This window comes from Cupressus sempervirens, chromosome 2 (genome assembly GCF_028749045.1).
Source record: "Cupressus sempervirens isolate cs-2001-9-10 chromosome 2, ASM2874904v1, whole genome shotgun sequence".
Lineage (NCBI taxonomy): Eukaryota > Viridiplantae > Streptophyta > Pinopsida > Cupressales > Cupressaceae > Cupressus > Cupressus sempervirens.
Genome location: NC_143119.1, coordinates 742,074,669 through 742,093,857, shown reverse-complemented (window position 1 = coordinate 742,093,857; position 19,189 = coordinate 742,074,669). Strand labels below are relative to the sequence as shown.

At 35.4% G+C, this 19,189-nt stretch overlaps 1 protein-coding gene across 1 annotated transcript in view; it reads left to right on the top strand.

The window, feature by feature from the left end:
* Positions 1-2,620: 2,620 nt before the first annotated feature.
* LOC149575513 (uncharacterized) overlaps positions 2,621-19,189 on the top strand; it is a 39,898-nt gene continuing 23,329 nt past the window's right edge. Inside the window, exon 1 of the mRNA XM_089815267.1 lies at positions 2,621-3,035. Coding sequence (XP_089671393.1) covers positions 2,709-3,035 — 327 coding nt within the window. The 5' untranslated portion in view covers positions 2,621-2,708. The remainder of the gene's footprint in view (positions 3,036-19,189) is intronic.

The window sequence follows — 19,189 nt, the reverse complement described above, 5'->3', positions numbered from 1 at the left end:
ATATAGGAACTCCAGATCTTGAGATCATCTAGGATTGCATCACCAAATACGATGCCTTTGCTAATAGTCTAGAGAATTCATTCATTCAGAACCAAAATTTTCTTCAGTTGTATTTTCATCTTTGTAGTTTCAAAAGATAGGTTGCATGTAAATCATGTGCATGTAATATCATTATAGAACCTTTAGAAATGTAATCTAATAAATTTTCTTTCTTATTGACTTAGTCAAGGTGGTTGAGTTCCTCTCACCTTTTTCTCCATTATTCTCTCACTATTTTGTTTATATAAAATAGTGACCTTCAATGTAAATAATCATCTTTTATATATGCAAGAAAGCTCTACCAAACTTGTGCAAGCATAAATTTGATCGTGTAGTACAAATTTGAAAGAAAAGTTAATAAAAAGAAGCAATTGGATTCAATTTTTTGACTTGAAACAATTGTTATAGAATAGATTGGAAGTCATGTTTGTGATTTTCTTCTATTGTCTTTAATTCATGTTATTATTTTATGTTTACTAGAGCACAGTGAGTACAAGAAACAATTGGAGTCAAAGCTTTGATTGGGAGCAACTGGTAATATGTACTAGAATCTTTCGTTGTAGTTTATGTTACTGTCTCATATTCACGCAAATTATTAGAATAAAGTTATAATGTAGAAATCATCTACTTCTAGAAATCTGTGCGCTCTAGTGGTAGAGATATACTCTTATTTCATAGCCATTCTTATAGATTAGGAGAACTAGATCATACAAATCTAAGATAATACAATCTCAATCAACCTTTGAGTTGGTGTTTGGTAATGGTATCACTAATTTTAACTATTAGATAAAAGCATAGTTATAGAGATCAAACCTTTCCCATTACTTACTCCACGAGTAATTGGATTCTTTCTTGAAATAAGAAGAAAAATTATTGCTAACACCCATTTACAAATCTCTTAGCTTCTTACCTACTTGAGTTGATCCAAGGAATGTTGAAAAGGGGGAGCCTTCCCTTTAAGGTAGGAGAGACTCTGTCTTACTTGGTGCAGCTAGTCAACTTGTTTTGTGACTAAATTTGCATAAACTGTTAGTTGTAAAATATCCACCCAAGACTCATCACGCCTCAACATGTTCTATCAGAAAATATTGTCCTCCTTTAGAGAAATTCTCCAAACCATACCTTGCACTGTGTGCCCTTACTACTTAACATGTGTTCATAGCCACTTGTTGATCACTAATGCACTAATTTGTCTTTCCTACATTTCTATTAACATAGTTTGTTATAAGACACCATTTTAGACTCATTCCATAAGAAACAGTAAGAACATAAAGTGTAATGAGTCCAATTCATCTTACTGCCCCCCAAAAGTTACAAAATTGTCCACAACCTAACTTCCTACAAAATCAATCTTAACCCTCAATGTTAATGACTTAGGGAAACTTCATCTAAAACAATATTAGAAAATTTGTACCAATTGCTCAATCCATACAAGAAGGGACCACAAATTTTACATGTGGAAATTACCCAAGACAATCATACAGTTCCACCAAAAATGCTTATGTTGTTATTTATTTTGATTGTGCAATTCCAACTCTACTTTTCACAAGTGTATTAATGCCTTTATAGACCCATTCCACTCGATCAACTACCCCAAACCAACTTTTAAATCAAAGTTAATTGTTAATGCAAAGTTATCAACAACTTAGAAAATACGCTTCATGACTTTTGGTGCAAATTTGCAAGTTTTTTACATTTAGTCCTTTTTAACCATCCTATCACCCGAACCTGTTACATTTTGATTATTTATGACAAAAATGATCTAATAACATGATTTTCCTCTTAGTCTCATAGTTTTGACCAATTTGACCCAAATGGACAACTTTAGTACAATTGACAACACGAGAGCAACTTGACTTCAATACCTTAAAGCCTTAATGACTTTATTACATTGTCTTAGGTCATGATTGACCTTGATTATATTCATCCATGCCTCACTGACATCATATGCCTTCTTGAACCCTTAAGTGGTCTTGCACCAGATGCCGACAAGGTTAATAAATTGTGACAACAACAAATATTCACAATATTCACATGACATGTATTACTAAAGCAACTTCCCTTCATGAACTTCTTCTCGCATAAAGTAGTATTTGAAAGAAGAAGAAGAAGAGGAGGAGGAGGAAGAGAAAGAATAAGAAGAGGACGAGGAAGAATAAGAAGAAGTATAGAAAGAGAAAAAAATGATGAAGAATGCAAATAACAAAATGTGTCTCACAATTTGTAACCCACTTACATACTAGGTGTCATCCAATTTCATTCTCTCTCATACATTATTCAAATTAAATATTTTACCATCAATTAGCCCAAGCATCCCTCTAAATCGATCCCACTTAATAAGACCACCTCCATAATTAAAAGAACAAAAGAACAAGTGGAATAACATATCCTTGAGAGCATCGCCTTTGGCGAGCATGTCCAAAATTTGCAATAATAATTATTAATTAATTATTTTTTATTTACTGCCACATTGGGGGAACGGTAAAGCTTAAAATTTAATTACCATCACACCTATGAGGAATCAGTTATTTGGAGCAAAGCACGCAATAAGAGGCGTATGTGGGTAAAACAACGAGGCCTTGTCATAGAGGTAAGCATAGAACAGAAAAGGGAAAAACTAACTTCACTGACCAAAATAGAGATTAGATTTGAAAAAAATAAGAATACAGATGGAGATGGAGGTTGTGGGATCGAATCCTGCACCTGCTGTCGCAAGCCCTGCGGATTTGAATTTTGCAACTGCGGCGGCTCCAGCAGAAGTTAAGAACGCAATTGAGAATCTGCAGGGGCGCGTTTCCAATCTAGTTGTGGAAGACGGCGGAAAAATTCGAGTACGGAGAAAAACTGTTGAGGATGTTTTGGAAGAGTGCCAGCGTACGTTCGAATTGCTCAGGGCTTATGGCTTCCATGAGGAGGACGAGGAGGAAGAAGACAGCGAGTCGCGAGGCAGTGGCCAGGATGAGGCCGTTGATTGTGCGGACTCTGAAAGAGCGCAGGCATGTTTAATTTCTTCTCAATTTTGCTGTGCTTTTCCACGCTTTGCAGGTAGAGTTATTATGTGAAATGAAGTCAATTCGCGTTGGTTTTGTCCCTTGGCAAAATATGCTATTTGAAATGAAATTGATAAGGGTTAGTTTGAAGCGTATGTCATGAGAGTACTGTACGGATCGTCTGGATTTCGGTTTCTAGGCTGGCCTAGCCGGAGTTTGTTGAACAGATCCTTCAGAGTTTTTGCCTCTTAGAGTCTTGATTAACCGTGTAATGTAGGAGGTTTTACAGTTTGTGTCTCTCGCGAGGTTTGAGGGCAGTTTTGGGAAACTATCTATACTTGGAAACAAGAAAGGTGGAAAGATTAGGACGAATTTCATCCTTATTATAAGGAATTGAGTCAGACTTTTACTGCACAGACTCTGCAAGAGACCAGTCATGTTTAATTTTCTGCCAAATTTGTTCTGCGTGGTCATGCTTTTGATCTTTTTGAGATAGTTTCTATGTGAAAAGGAGCGAAAGAGAGCATACATTTTTCATTTTTTGGCAATTTTGTCTTGCTTTGCCACACATTTTATCTTTCTGAGATAGTTTTTATGTGACCAGAAGTATATCGAACAAAATATTTTTATTTTGAAATGGAGCCGACTAGGGTTATTTTGAATTGTATGTTGTCGTAGCCTGAGTTTACCGTACGGATCCTGTAATTTTAAAGTTCTTTTGAGACTCGATTAACCGTTTATTGTTGGAGGTAGTCAAATATGCTGAACTTTGAAAAAATTGTACGAGAAACATTTGGAGAGCAAACAAAAATTCACGAAACTCGGACCAAATAACTGCTTTTTTATTTCAAACGAGTAAAGGATTTGATCCTTTCCGATGCATTAATTAGTAGTCACTCCTGAAATGCATTTTACATTACGATCTAGCATCTGTACCTGTGTCAGATTTTCCGATTGATGGCTACCCTTGGTCTAGCTGAGAACTGTATTGAATCCAGTCTTTGTATTGGTGGTATTGGTCATCAGTGGAATGGAGACAATAATTAGAGGACTTGTTATATGGAGTAAAACATGCAATAAAACACCTATGGGGAATCAGTTATTTGGAGTAAAGCGCCCAATAAGAGTCATTTGTGGGTAAAACATGAGGCCTTGTCATAGAAGTACGCATTGAACTGAAAAGGAAAAACTAATTTTACTGACCAAAATACAAATCAGGTTTAAAAAAAAAAAAATAGCAGAGGTGGAGGTTGTATGATTGAATCCTGCACCTGCTGTCATAGGCCTCGTGGATTGCAATTCTGTACCTGCAGCAGCTCCAACAGAAGTAAAGAATGCAATTGAGAATTTGCAGGGACACGTTTCAAATTTAGTGGTTGAAGACAGTGGAAAAATTTGAGTACGGAGAAAAACTGTTGAGGATGTTTTGGAAGAGTGCCAGTGTACCTTTGAATTGCTAAGGGCTTATTGCTTCCATGAAGAGGACAACGATGGGAGGGATGAGGGAGAAGAAGATAGTGACACTCAAGGCGCTGGCCAGGGCGAGGCCATTGAATGTACAGACTCTGAAAGACCCCAGGCATGTTTAATCTCTTTTTAATTTTGTTATGCCTTGCCAGGCTTTGCAATTAGAGTTATTATGTGAAATGGAGTCAATTTGCGTTGGTTTTGTTGATTGGTGCGCTCGACAAAAGATTTTATTTGAAATGAAACTGATAAGTGTTAATTTGAAGCGTATGGCCTGAGAGTATTGTACAGATCAAGTGGATTTTGGTTCCTAGGTTGGCCTAGCCAGAGTTCGTTGTACAGATCCTGTAGAGTTTCAGATTCTTAGAGTCTTGATTAGCCATGTAACGTTGGGATGTTGTACAGTTTGTGTCACACACAGGGTTTGATAGTAGTTTTGGCAAACTATTGGTTTCTGGAAACAAGAAAGGTGCGGAAAGATGAGGGTGAATTCTATTTTGTTTTAAACCTTTTAGGTGTGCGGGCTCTGAAAGTGAACAGACATGTTTTTAATTTTTGCCAATTTTGTTCTTCGCAGCCACACTTTTAATCTTTTTGAGATGATTTTTATGTGAACAGGAGAGAAAGAGACCATACATTTTTAATTCTTTGTCAATTTTGTTCTGATTTGCCACGCTTTTTATCTTCCTGAGACAGTTTTTTTGTGAGAAGAGTCAATCTGGTTAAACTTTGTTGATTAGTATGCCGAACGAAATATGCTGTTTAACATAGAGCATATTAGGGTTGTTTTGAAGCATATCTTGTTGTGACCCGAGTTTACTGTATGGATCCTGTACTCTATAGTCCTCTTGAGTTTCAAATAACTGTGTATTGTTGGGAGGTAGTCAAATATGTGTCACTGTAAAAAAATTATAGTCAAGTACAAGAAAGGTTTGGAGAGCGTGGAGTGAACAAATGTATATAAAAATACAAAAGGTAATGAAACTCGGACCAGAGAACTGCTTTTTTGATTCCATTTGTAGTCGCTCCTGAAATGCATCTTATGTTAATATATGGCATCTGTACCTTTGTCAAATTTTCAGATTGGTGATTTGCTTGGGTCTAGCTGAGAACTTTACTGAATCCAGGCTTTTTAATTGTTGGTGTTGGTCATTGGTGGAATGGAGAAAATAATTAGATGACTTGTTGAAGCCGTCCTCTTTAGAAGAAATGTTGTACAATATCAGTGAACATTGTATCTGATCATTGCGAATTGCTGTCATTTGTCATGCTGGTTTTAAATATTCTTCAGATTATATTTATTTACTGCCATAAAATTGCAGACATTATATTCACAAAATTGTGCATCACATGTAGAAGGATATATTATAGCTATAAATGCTGCATTTGTGAAAGAGAAACAAGGTTACAGGATGGTTTCACCCTGGCTGTTACTATTCCTATGTGTCATTTATGGGTAAAGAGGAATGAAGAGAATGAATAGTGTAATATTTAAAGGTTCATGCAAATTCTTTGTTTAATGTTGTTTAATTGTATCTGCAGTTTAACATTAGTAATAGGCATATTACATTCCATCTGCTGGATACACATTGAATATTTAAAATGTTTTTCACTTCATAGAGGTCTCTTTTCTGTCCATGGTTTTATGGCCATTGTGTTGTAATACTGCTTAGTGGTTTCCTGCAGTGATGTGCCTAATTTTCTGTAAATCATTGCAGATTGATCAGGATTTAGCACATGTAAGAAATATTTCATTGTATTATAAATGGTTGAGTTAATATAGTAGACAACTTCTGTTTATGCTTGAATTTTTCTGAGAGGGATTTCCAGGGTAAATAATTCTGTTATATTGTGGGTGTGCCATTGTTTTTTTATATATCATGTAAGATTCTGTCAGCATTGTTTTTCCTGTATTGGTTTGTCAGAATTATTTCTCTTCACCGTCTTTTTGCTAGCTTCTAAAATGCAATAATTAAATTTGTGGATGGTTGCTGTTTAATGTGAGAAGAGCAGCGTTTTATGCACTTGGTGCATTAAGGTTGTTTATTTTTTCACCCAGGGGCAGTTATGGGGTCATGTAAAGCTTTAGCTGATTGATATTTTCTGTTTCATTACTAATTTGGAGGAAGGATGCAATTGTGAATACAATGGTTGGAGCAGGAGAGATGCCAAACGAACTAATTGATTGTTTGGCTTCTTTAATGCTTTTTTTTAAAGATATTTGAGGGTACCAAGACAAGTTGAATTGGTGACAAGCAACTAACTGAGTTTGACTGAAAAGGGCAATGGGCAATTGCATTTTCAAATTCAATTATAGATTTAAGTCAATGTACTTTTGTTTTGTCTTTGATATGAGAATGTAATGCAATAAGATTCATAATTATGTCATTAGAAGAGAAATGTAGAATTCTAAAGAAAGAAATTAGTGCAGATAAGCTATCTGTAAAGAGGATAGAAAGTATCATCAACAAAATGAAATGAAAAATGCAAATGAAAGGAACCGTTTTCTGTAGTTTTTGACAGATAAGGAAAATGTCAGAATATTTTCTACAAATCTGACATGCTTTATGAGTGGACATTACAAGATTGAGGAATAAATATACATTTAAAATTTAAATACCAGTTGGATAAAGGTAGTGTAATAAATGGTAAAATCAAAACAAGAGAGTTGCAATTGAAGGAGTTGTCGTGAGTCGGAGCAATTCCAGTTCCATCCATAAGGAGTTGCCTGCGGTAAGAGCAAATCCAGTTCCTTCCATCAGAAGCTAGACAACGGTAGTTAAAGATTAAATACTATCAGTAGTTCTATATCACAATAGATATAAGAACTGAAAAAAGAGGATTAATTGCTATGAAATCAAAGAATTACTATCACTATATTTAAGATGACAGCTTAGAAGAAAGGACATGTCTACAATGCATGGATGAAGTGAAAAGGAACACAGAAGAAAATAATTAGAATGTTTTTTAAAGAGAGAAAAAAGATAGTAGATCTAATTTGCTTGAAAATATTTCAGGAAGGACAGTAGCAAAAAGAATGAGCAATGCAGTGCCTAGAAAAGCAAATTTGACACTGAAGTATATAGTTATTGGATTTGTTAAATTTTGAACCAGAAAAGCATATTAAACAAGATGATTAGATAGACACAGATTTACCATAGGAAAATCCTCCTCTAGGGAGGAAAACGCAGTCACATAATAAACAATGCTTTTGTTAAATAATTATGAATGTCAGACTACACTCGCTTGAGGAACAAACCACATTGTTCTCTATTAAAAAGTTATTGACTGATACACAATAGCAATTCTTTATAATAAAAGATCTGCAAATACAATGGATGCCTTAATACCTAGATGACTCATCTAGACCAAATACACCCAATGATAAAACAACAAACTCCTACAGCAATCAAACACCAAAAAAATGACCTGCTGCCAATAATAATCACGATAATATTAATCACCAAAAGCTACAACTTCAACTCCTGTAACAACACTCAGAAAATTGTCCTCACCGAATACAATTTGCAGAGATATCAAAACTGATGCTCAGGAAGATTCTTGTGACACATAGCAGTGACACTTCATTGAATTTTGTGACTCAACAGCCATGAACACGTGGCTCTAGGACGATCGACAATTACACATAATATGACTCTTTGAATTTCCAAAGGCTAGCTCAGGAAGACTCTTGTAACACAAAGCAGTGACGCTTCATTGGATTTTGTTACTCAACAACCACGAACATGTGGCTCCAGGATGATCGACAATTACACAACCACCATGAACAATACTGATTGCCTGAATGTTTGGGAGATGCTTGGATGCATGACTGCTGTGGCACACATATTGACAACAGTTACAATGAGTGTAACCTTTCATATGCTGGCAATGAGATCTCTTCATAGTTTTCAATATTTGAAACCAAAGAGGTGACACTCTTCAAATGGGTAAACTGTTCAAAGTAGAAGACTCTTCATATTCTTAATTCACTTGTATGTTGATGCAACCATCACAGGTATATTGGATAGCTCTTCAACTACTAATCTTCAACAGTCCCTTTTAGGCTTTTAGCAAATAATATATCTTTTGCAAATACTCAAGTCATGAATCGTTGACATTTACAATGGCTTGACCCATATGTGAGAATGAACAAAATTTATCAGTCTCTCAATGTGATAGCATCAGGGAGTCACTCAACATGATGTTCACCATTGCTACTCCCATGTGTGAAATAAATGTAAAGACAAGCTCTCATCAGGGGACCATTCGATGTGATGTTGTCATGGAGTTTCTCAGCATGACATCCATTATTGCTACTCCCATGAGTGGAAAGAGAAATACCTTTGTCTCAGAGGCAAACAAGGGCCTTCACCTCAAATTACTCTATATGTCAAAGAAAAATGCATTACAAGGGCTTTCACCTGACATTTCTTGGTTACAGAGAAATATGCATTATGAGGGCTTTCACCTTACATTTCTTCATCATAGAGAAATATGCATTATGAGGGCTTTCATCTTACATTTCTTTGTCATAGAGAAATATGCGTTACAAGGGTTTTCACCTCACATTTCTTCGGCACCGAGAGATATGTATTATTAGCAAGTAGCAAGAACCACTGATGCTGAGACTCTCTCAGCAAGAGCATCGGTCTGTTTATGTTTTGGTAGCAGCAGGAGACATCATTTACCTGCGATGGTTGTGTATACCTCTCGATTGATGACTCCTTTCTCTTGAGCTTTCTCAATTCAGTGATGTTGAGTCTTTTTCCTCCATTGCTATGTCTTGCATCAACTTTCTTATTCTGTTTGTGCTTATAAGTTCCTTCTTTCTGTGCTGTATTCATTCTCAGAAGTCTACTATTGTCTTCATGCACACGTTATTGAAGACAACTATTGTGATGATAGCTCTTCACCTAAATTGTTTTCCTTTCGACAGTCTCGATGTATGTTCCTTGATATGTGATGAAGATGTATGGCATTCCTTTTATAACTGTTACCGGCTTGTATTAATGAAGATAATGAACAAGTGACATTGAACACTAAGCTTAGGTGGAAATGCTGTTCATAATGTTATGGGTTTCCTTCTCATGTCAGCGTGGATGTGGCATCACTTGACGATTCCAATCATCTTATTATAACAGCCATCAACTCATTGATTGTAATAGTGATGTCTCTTCAGCTTTTGTCTGCTTAGTCTATTATTGGTGCAGTGTCTACTATGCTAGAAGATTTAGTGTCTTGGGCTTCTTATTTTTATGACTGTTGAGATAATTGTATCTCTGCTATAGTAAGTTCTGTGTCTGCTATAGTTTTGTTCTGTATATGATCATTACAGTGTGTGAATCATTGTCTTCTTTTTAGTATCTGGGAGATATATGAAGTATTGCACGTATTGCAAATGAGAAGCATGTGTTACTTGTTCTATACTCCTTGATTAAATTATCACTGATTAAGCTTGAGATCATTGTCTCAGAGTTATGAGCTTCCACTAAAGGATTGACTTTTTCGTGGTTGGGTTTTTCACTCTGAAGTGGAGCCCAAGATATATTTTTTGTCATCTGTCCTTATTTGTTTTTGTGTTTGAGATCTTTATTTTTGTGATATACTGGTTCTAAATTTAACATATTATTAGAACAGGTCTAAAGAAAAGATCTAGAACCAGAACGCTTGGATTTGAAATATTTTTTGCTCGTCTCCTGACTGTTTATCTCAACTTTCAGCAATAGCGAATGGACTCAAAGCCTGAAGACAGGCTGGATGGTGAATCCAATTTTACTTCATGTTTTTTTAGAGTCCTGATTGTACTTGAAGAGAGTGATCTTCTCAACTATGTGAGGTTTGATGTAGCTGAACCTTTTGATGACATTGGGAAAGTCCAATGGAGAAAGAACAATATCATGGCAAGAAAGATAGTGATTGATTCAGTTAAGGATCATTTGGTACCTACTATATCAGAGTTGATTTCAGCCAAAGCTATGTTTGATAGTCTTCAAAGTTTGTCTGAATCCAAGAACACTAGTAGAGCTCTAACCTTGAGACATCAACTCTCTCATATTAAAATGGCTAGAGAAGAATATTGTAACTTTCTTCACAAAGATTACAAAATTCAATTCAATGCTATTGGAGATTCAGTTGAGGACAAAGATCTAGTTATGTTGGCCATGAACGACCTTCCTCACTCTTGGGAATCTTTTGTTCAAGTAATTAGTGGAAGAGATGAACTACCTAAGTTTGATCATTTGAGAGCTGATTGTATCCAAGAGGAATGCAGATTGGAGGTGAGAGGAAATGGGCGTAAATCTCACCATGAAGAAGATCGTGTTCTTGCTGATCATACTTCTAAAAAGAAAGGAAGGAGAGATAATTTTAGGAGATTTAGAGATAGGAATTTTGATTCAGCCCCTGAACCTTAGGAGGATTTCTCTAGGATCCAGTGCTTTAAATGTAACAAGTATGGTCACTTTGGTAGAGATTGTACAACAAGACCCAAGCATTAAGCTGCTGCTACAGATGTTGAAAATGCTTCTCATAGAGAATCGAGTGAAAATTCAGAGGGCTTCTTATTTATTTCTGCTCTTTGAAGTAAAGTTCCTACTGATAGTTATTCTTGGCTAATTGACAATGGAGCATCTTGCCATATCACATGATATGATGAGCATCTCTCTAATCTGATAGAAAAGGATACTAATTTACAAGTTATTATTAGTGATGATGCTAGGTATTCTGTGAAAGCTGCGAACTATATCTTTTCATTTGGATTCAATAATTCCCCTTTAGCTGAGTGATGTCTTTTTCATTGCTGGAATCAAGAGAAATCTGATATCTATTTCCGCATTAGAAGATAAATGATATCATGTAGCTTTTGCTGAAGGCAAAGTTCTTGCATGAAAGAAGAACACAAGAATTAAGACAACTTGTGAAAATGGTATTTGTCATTAGAGTCTATATAGAGTTTCAACTTGTCCTATTTAAGCCTTGGCACATGATTCCATGAGTGCTAGTGAGCTGTGGCATAAAAGGTTCACTCATCTAAATTTCATAACTCTTTCCTCCATGGAGAAGATGGTTATTGGCCTTCCAAAGCTCAATCAATAACATCAAATGATTTGATATTAGTAGGGGACATCAAATGCTTGTGCTGGTTGTGCATACTTCTTGATTGACGATTCCTTGCTCTCAAGCTTTCTCAGTTCAGTGATGTGGAGTCTTTCCTTCATTTCTACTTGCATTGACTTTGTTATTTTGTTGATTCTGATGAGTTCATCTTTCTCTGCTGTAATCGTTCTCAGAAGTCTACTGTTGCCTTCATGCGCATGTTATTGGAGACGATGGTTGTTGTGACAATAGCTTACCTTCATGGTTTTCCTCTCGACAATCTCTATGTATATTACTTAATATGTTGTGAAGATGTATTATATTCCTTTTGTAACTGCTACCACCATGTATTAATGAAGATAATAAACAAGTGACATCAAGCACTAAGCTCGGGTGGAAATGTCGTTCATAATGTTATGGGCTTCCTTCTCATGTCTGTGTGGATGTGCCATCACTTGAGTATTTGAGTCATTTTTTTTTGTTATAACTGCCCATTGACTCATCAAGTGTAACAATGATGTCCCTTCAATTTTTGGGGACCTAGTTATTTTTGGTGCCATGTCTAGTATGTTGGATGATTTAGTGCGTTGAGTTTCTTACAGTGGAATTTTGTGCATCTGCAGAGAAATGAAATATAGCATTTTTTCTGCGATGGTTGAGTACTGTATCTCTTCTATAGTAAGCTTTATGTTTGCTATAGTTTTATTCTGTATATGTTCTATGTATGATTATTACAGTGTGTGAATCATTTTCTGTTGTCTTTAGTATTTGGGATATATATGAAGTATTGTATATATTGCAAATAAAAAGCGTGTGATGCGTGTTCAGTTAAAAGGGAGATTCCTTGATTGTTAAGTGGTAACAATCATTGATTAGATTATCACTGATCAAGCTCAAGATCATTGTACTTGGGAGTTCTGAGCCTTCAATAAAGGATTGACTCTTTGGTAGCTGGGGTTTTCACCCAGAAGTGGAGGGTTTTCCCACGATATATTTTGTTTCATCTGTCCTTGTTTGTTCTTGTGTTTCAAATCTTTATTTCTCTGGTATGCTGTTTAAAATTGAACACGTTCTCTACAATACCAAGCTCATCACAAAATTATGAATACTTAACTTTGGAAAGTGGCTTGTTGAGAATGTTAGCTATCTTCTCATAAGTACAAATGCACTTGAGTTGAATTGCTTTCCTTTGAACCATATCTCTTAAATAATAATATTTAATCTCCGCAAGTTTTGTTCTACCATGATCTATTGGATTAAAAAAGCTTTGCATAGCTTTGGTTATCACAATGAGTCGTAATTGGTTCCAAAGCTTGCCCAAACAATCTGACAAGAAGCTCTCGAAGCCACCCTACTTCTCGAGCTGCCACACTTGTTGCAACATATTCAACTTTTGCTTTACTTTGAGCCACACTTGATCTTTTCTTGTTGCACCAAGTAATCATAGCAAAAGCTAAGTTGAAATGACAAACAGAGGCGCTTTTCCTATTAGATACACACCTGGCCCAATCAGAATCAGAATAACCCTGCGATTGCAGATCTTCACAAGAAGTATATTTCAGACCTTTTCCAGTTATTGCCACACAAATATCTCAATTATGCTTTGCTGCAACAAAATTAATTTGTCTAGATTCACACATGAACTAACTGAGACCGTTAACAACATAATAAATACCTGGTCTAGTATTCACTAGATACATCAATGATCCAATCAATTATTTGTACGCAGTGGGATCTACAAAATTCGAATTAGCTGCACATTAATACATTTTAAAATTTGTTTACATAGGTGTTGACATGGACTTGCAAACCAACATACCAAAACTCTTCAAAATGTCTATAGAGTATTTTCCTTGACTCAAATTAATCTCATTAGGCTTTTGCTACACTAAACTTTTCCTAGAAAGGAATGCATAAGATTGAGATCTTCATCTCAAACTTAGGAGTTAAATCTTTCTTACATTTGACAATGAGATTATCTAGCCCCATAAGAAACAAATCATCAACATAAAGAATTAAAATTAAAGCTTTAGCATCAAAACTACCATGAAGTAACAATTTGGATCTCCACCATTCTTGGAGAATCCCAGGCTCAATAAGTGTTACAAGCTAGGGTTGTTGCATCAAAAGATCGACCTATCATTGCCTTAGAACACAAGAGGTGGTTAAGCCATGTCATGAATCCCGAAGGGGAACATTGGCAATTAGTCCAACAATCCACCCCTCAATATTACCTAAGGAGATTCAAACCTATGACCAAGCTCTAATAGCACTTGTTACAAGCTAGGGATGTTGTTGCACCAAAAGATCAACCTGTTAATGCCAATACCACCACTAGAGTTATAGAACACATGAGGTAGTTTAAGCAATGTCACGAATCCAAAAGGGGAATGTTCTTGATTAGTTCAACTGTAATTGATCAATCCTTTCATACCATGAATGTGATGCTTGCTTAAGGCCATACAAGCCATACAAAGTTTTATTTTCTAATCTTCACACATGAGACTCCTCATGAATCACAAAACCATTTGGCTGCTCAATAAACACCTCCTCTTCAATCACACCATTACGAAATGTAGTCTTTACATCCATTTGATGTAATTTTCAGGCTTTAACTGTTGAAATAGCAATGATAGTTTTGATAGAAGCATACTGAGCTGCAAGAGAAAATGTCTTCTCATAATCTATACCTTCTTTTTAGAGAAAATTCTTGCCACAAATCTTGCTTTATACTTTTCAATACTATCATCAGTTGTGTTGAAGATGGTAGCTGCGATAGAGAGCTTTATCTCTGGAAATATGAAAGTTATTACCGTTATTATTACATTCAGCTGAAAACTACACTTAAGTTTAATTTGTAATATTAAATGTAAATGACATGTGTCATTCACATGCATTGAGGCATGAATATTCGAATTCACATGCATTGAGGCATGAATATTCGAAGAGTTACAATTAATTATAGGAGTTACGGAAATCTCAAGAGACCTTCAGTTATAGTGAAGAGTCTCTCCTATTGTTATAGATTCACATCGAGCAAAGGATGTTGTACACTTGAACATTTTATTATCAATAAAGATATATTTGTGTTGTGTGGCTGGGTTTTTCCCTTCATTCTCCAAGGGTTTTCCTATCTTCATTGATTTCTGAGATCTAGTTTAACATGGTATTAGAGCCTAGTTGATGACAGTAATAAATTATTACTTTAGTATGTGTTCATTATGGGTGCTTCGGGCACAATTTTTATTTTCACTATTGGATATAATCATCAGAATCATTCCTTATTTTTACATCTTCTTTTGGCCGAGTCATTGTCTGGAATCCATCTTCAGACAGATCATGAAGTCCTATCAATTTTAATGTTTTGCATTAGGGGTCTTTAAACAGAGTCTGCTATGATTTTTGGTGGAGTTTCAGAGACAAAGTGTTGTGTTGAATAAGGATGTTGAGAAGATCAGTTACATGCAATAGAATGTGATCATTGCCAATCAATATGCAAGTTCACGTTAGTGGAGGAGAAAGAACATCTTTATATGACAATTTTTATTATCAGAGAGGCTCCCTTCCATTTGTTCATTTAACGGAGTGAAGAAAATAATGACCGGAGTTTGTCATTCAGTGGAGGATGCTTGCACTAGTTTTCCTGCAAATGAAAATGGCTAGGTGGCTATGGAGTCAGCTTGATGGCAGTTTTTTATTTATGAGTATTGGTTCTTTGCATTCTTTGTCATCGGGGAAAATTTATGGACTCTTGACATTCATTGGCCATATTAGTTCTCCTTGTTTTTGGCATAAGTGGTTTCTTCCCATGGTAATGGCAATCTCCGTGGGAGGTAAAGAGTCATCGTGCTATTCAGATTACCGTGGCTAATGATTCATTATGGAAAGCGAAATGTCTTGGATTCATTCATTTTTGGAGGTATTTTCGTAACTTCCATTGGTGCATGATTGGGTTGCATTTACACAATTAGTGCATACCATATATATTCGGAGATAAATAATAACAACAAGAGCGTTTTGTGATCATAATGCTTGAAGTGGATATTTTCATTCATTTCTGGAGACGACTATTATTGTTGATGAGGAGGCATCATCACAGAGGTTAAATGTTGTTTGCAACGACTGCATGCATGATCAGGAAGTATCGTTTTTTCATTTTTTTTTAATCATTCATGGATGTTCAAATTTGTTGAAGGAACTCATATATTTTTCTTTTCGTATTTGATTTTATTCAAAGCAATGGTTATTGCAATGAATGGCAAGTCTTACTTAGTATTATGGAAAATTGATCGGGTTCTTTGTTCTGCGATTGTTAGTTTTATTTATTCTAGCCTTATGATGAGTGAGCTCCTATTGCATGGTTATCGAGATTTATGGAATATTGCCATTGTGATTTCCTAATCGTTTCTCCTTGCCACGTCTCATTCAATGCATCTAAAAGTCTGATCTTCTAGCATTGAAATTTCCTATCTGCAATATGTGTGAGTTCTAGGTTTTGATGCATTGAATAAAGCTGAAGAGGAAGACCCGTCAAAAGTTGATAATGCTAATAACGACATTGGAGAAAATCAAAGAGCTAAGTTATTCTTCCTTGAATATTGATCTGTTATTTTATAATTTAGAAGCTGCAGAATGATTTCTCACCAGCATGGAGGGAAAATATTATATGATTATATTTCCCATATAGATCATAATGTTTTTGAAATAATATGTTGATTTTCCTCTCTTTTGCAAGATGCAACAAGAAGTATTAAGATGAGAGTGTTGCTTTGTATCCGAAGGGAAATGTTTCAGCCTGAGAGGGAGATTTCTTTTGTTGTTTTCTAATGATCAAAATATTCCTAAATTAATCTTTATGATAAATTCATTTAATCTCTTTTTGTTGCAGGATGCAACAAGAAAGGCAATAGGTTGCTTTAGGAGATGTTGAGCTTTAAAGGGTGATATTAGCTTTAGAGGGAGGCTTCCTAATTAAGAGGAAATGCTTATGGAATTCCCTTCATTATGCTTGTGATGCTTATGGTATTTGTACATTTGACTTAAAATGGAATTAAGTCTTATTTTGTTAAACATATTTCTATTCTTGTGTGAATAAATGAGATTGTAAGATCAACTACGATGACTCTTTCACTATGCGATAGTGAACATCATGTTGAGAGAGTCCATGATGTCATCATGTTGAGAGATTCCGTGATGGGAGTTGGATGTCATGTTGAGAGATTCCATGGCAGTTCACGTTGAGAGAGTCCGTGAATAAAGGCTTAGCTGCGAGTTTGCAAATCTTTTCATGTTGAGTGATTCCATGAATATGAGTAATTGTTATAGGGTGTCATGTTGAGCAATTCCATGCATGTGATTAATTCTTATAAGGTTTCTTGTTGAGCGATTCCATGAATGTGATTGATTGTTATAGGTTTTCATGAATCTTATAGGATATATGGGATGAGATTTCATCATTAACATTTTGATTGTAGTCTTGTGTGATTGTTCAGCTAAAGATCTCTCTCTGGCTAAGAGGGAGCGTTGAAGATGGTAGTTACGATAGAGATCTTTATCTTTGGAAATATGAACGTTACTACTGTTATTATTACGTTCAGCTGAAAAGTACACTTAAGTTTAATTTGTAATATTAAATGTAAATGACATGTGTCATTCACATGCATTGAGGCATGAATATTCGAAGAGTTACAATTAATTATAGGAGTTATGGGAATTTCAAGAGACCTTTGGTTATAATGTGAAGAGTCTCTCCTATTGTTATATATTTGCATCAAGCAAAGGATGTTGTACACTTGAACATTTCATTATCAATAAAAATATATTATAATATTTGTGTTGTGTGGCTGGGTTTTTCCCTTCATTCTCGAAGGATTTTCCCAAGATATTTGTGGTGTCTTATTGCTGGTTATCTTCATTGATTTCTAAGCTCTAGTTTAACAAGCTGCATGCTTGATTTTGAACTGCCTCTTGGGAGACAACTAATTTTTCTTTAGGTCTAGGAACAACATTCCAAATATATAGATTAATATTCTTCAGTCATAGCATATCTCCATACTTGCTGATTTTGATGCCTCCTCAAAACTTGAAGGCTTGGCCTCAATGATATGTCTCATTAATGCAACATAAACTAAAAACTTATGTGGTCTCTTGCTTTCCCTAAAGGTTCCACGAGGAGCTGCATACTCTTCAGCCTCTTGCATGGTATGTCTAATGCATAAAAGGTCTCTTTCTATTGAATGAAACATTACTTGGTCCATTGGTTGGTTCCATGGGATCAGTTGGATAAATAGATCCTTTTAATTCAGTAGACTTATTTGAATGCCAGAAGTAGAATAAGGAGCACCAATGTCCATATCTTTCGATGCCTCTTGTTCTTCTCTATCTATTTTCGTAGAAGATCCTTTTGATCTTTTAAAGGCTACTTCTTCAAATGATACATCTCTGCCGATCTCAATATGTTCATGTTTTGGAATGCAGATCTTGTAGGCCATAGAAGACTCACTGTAACCAACAAAAATACTTTTCTTACCTGAAGGTTCTAACTTAGCTCTTTTATCTTTAGGCAGATGGATAGAAACAGGACACGCAAAATTCTGAGATGACTAATTTCAGGCTTAATATCTATGAATGCCTCTTCAGGAGTCATATTATTCAAAATTTGATGTGGACTTTGATTCTGAATATAAACAACTCTTTTGCAAGCCTCTGCCCAAAGAAAAATTTCCAAATTATGATCATGAATTATAGCTTTTGCCGCCTCAACAATGGATCTATTCTTTCTTTGTGCAACTCCATTTTGTTGTGCGTTATATGGAACACAAAACTCTCTCTTGATCCTTGCCTCAAACACATAAATTTTGAAAAATGCCAAAAGTTTACTCCCCTTCATCATCTCATCTTAAAATGTAGATCCTTTTTTTAGACTTGTTCTCAACTTGAGCTTTGAACTCTTTAAATTTAGAAAGTACTTCATCAGACTCCTTAGATTTCATGAAATAAATCTAGGTCTTATAAGAAAAGTCATCATTAAAAATCACATAGTACCAAATACTGCTCAAAGATGTGACAAACATAGGTCCACATAAATCAGATCTATAATTTCTTTTGCTCTACTTTCACCGTTGTGAAAAGGACCTTTAACATTCTTACCTAGAGCATGACCTTTGCAAATACTATGATTTTCTTGATTAAGCTTTGGAAGACCAGCAATCTATCTTCTCCATGGTAGAAAGAGTTCTGAAATTTAAGTGAGCAAATCTTCTATGCCACAACTAATTTGTACTGATGGAATCATGAGCTAATGCTTGAATAGGACCTAAAGTCTATATAGATTCTCCCGACAAACACAAATTCCAGGAGCCGTTTTAATGGTAGTTTTTTTCTTCCATGCAAGCACTTCCCTTAAGCAAATGCAACTTGATATCCTTTGTCCTCTGATGCTGAAATTGAAATCAGATTTCTCTAGATTCTCGGAACAAACAAGACATCACTCAAATGAAGAGGGATGCCTGAATCTAGGTGAAAAGTAGTCCAAGCATCATCACCAATAATTACCTGCAAATGAGTTTCTTTTTCCACCAAGTAAGAAAGATGCT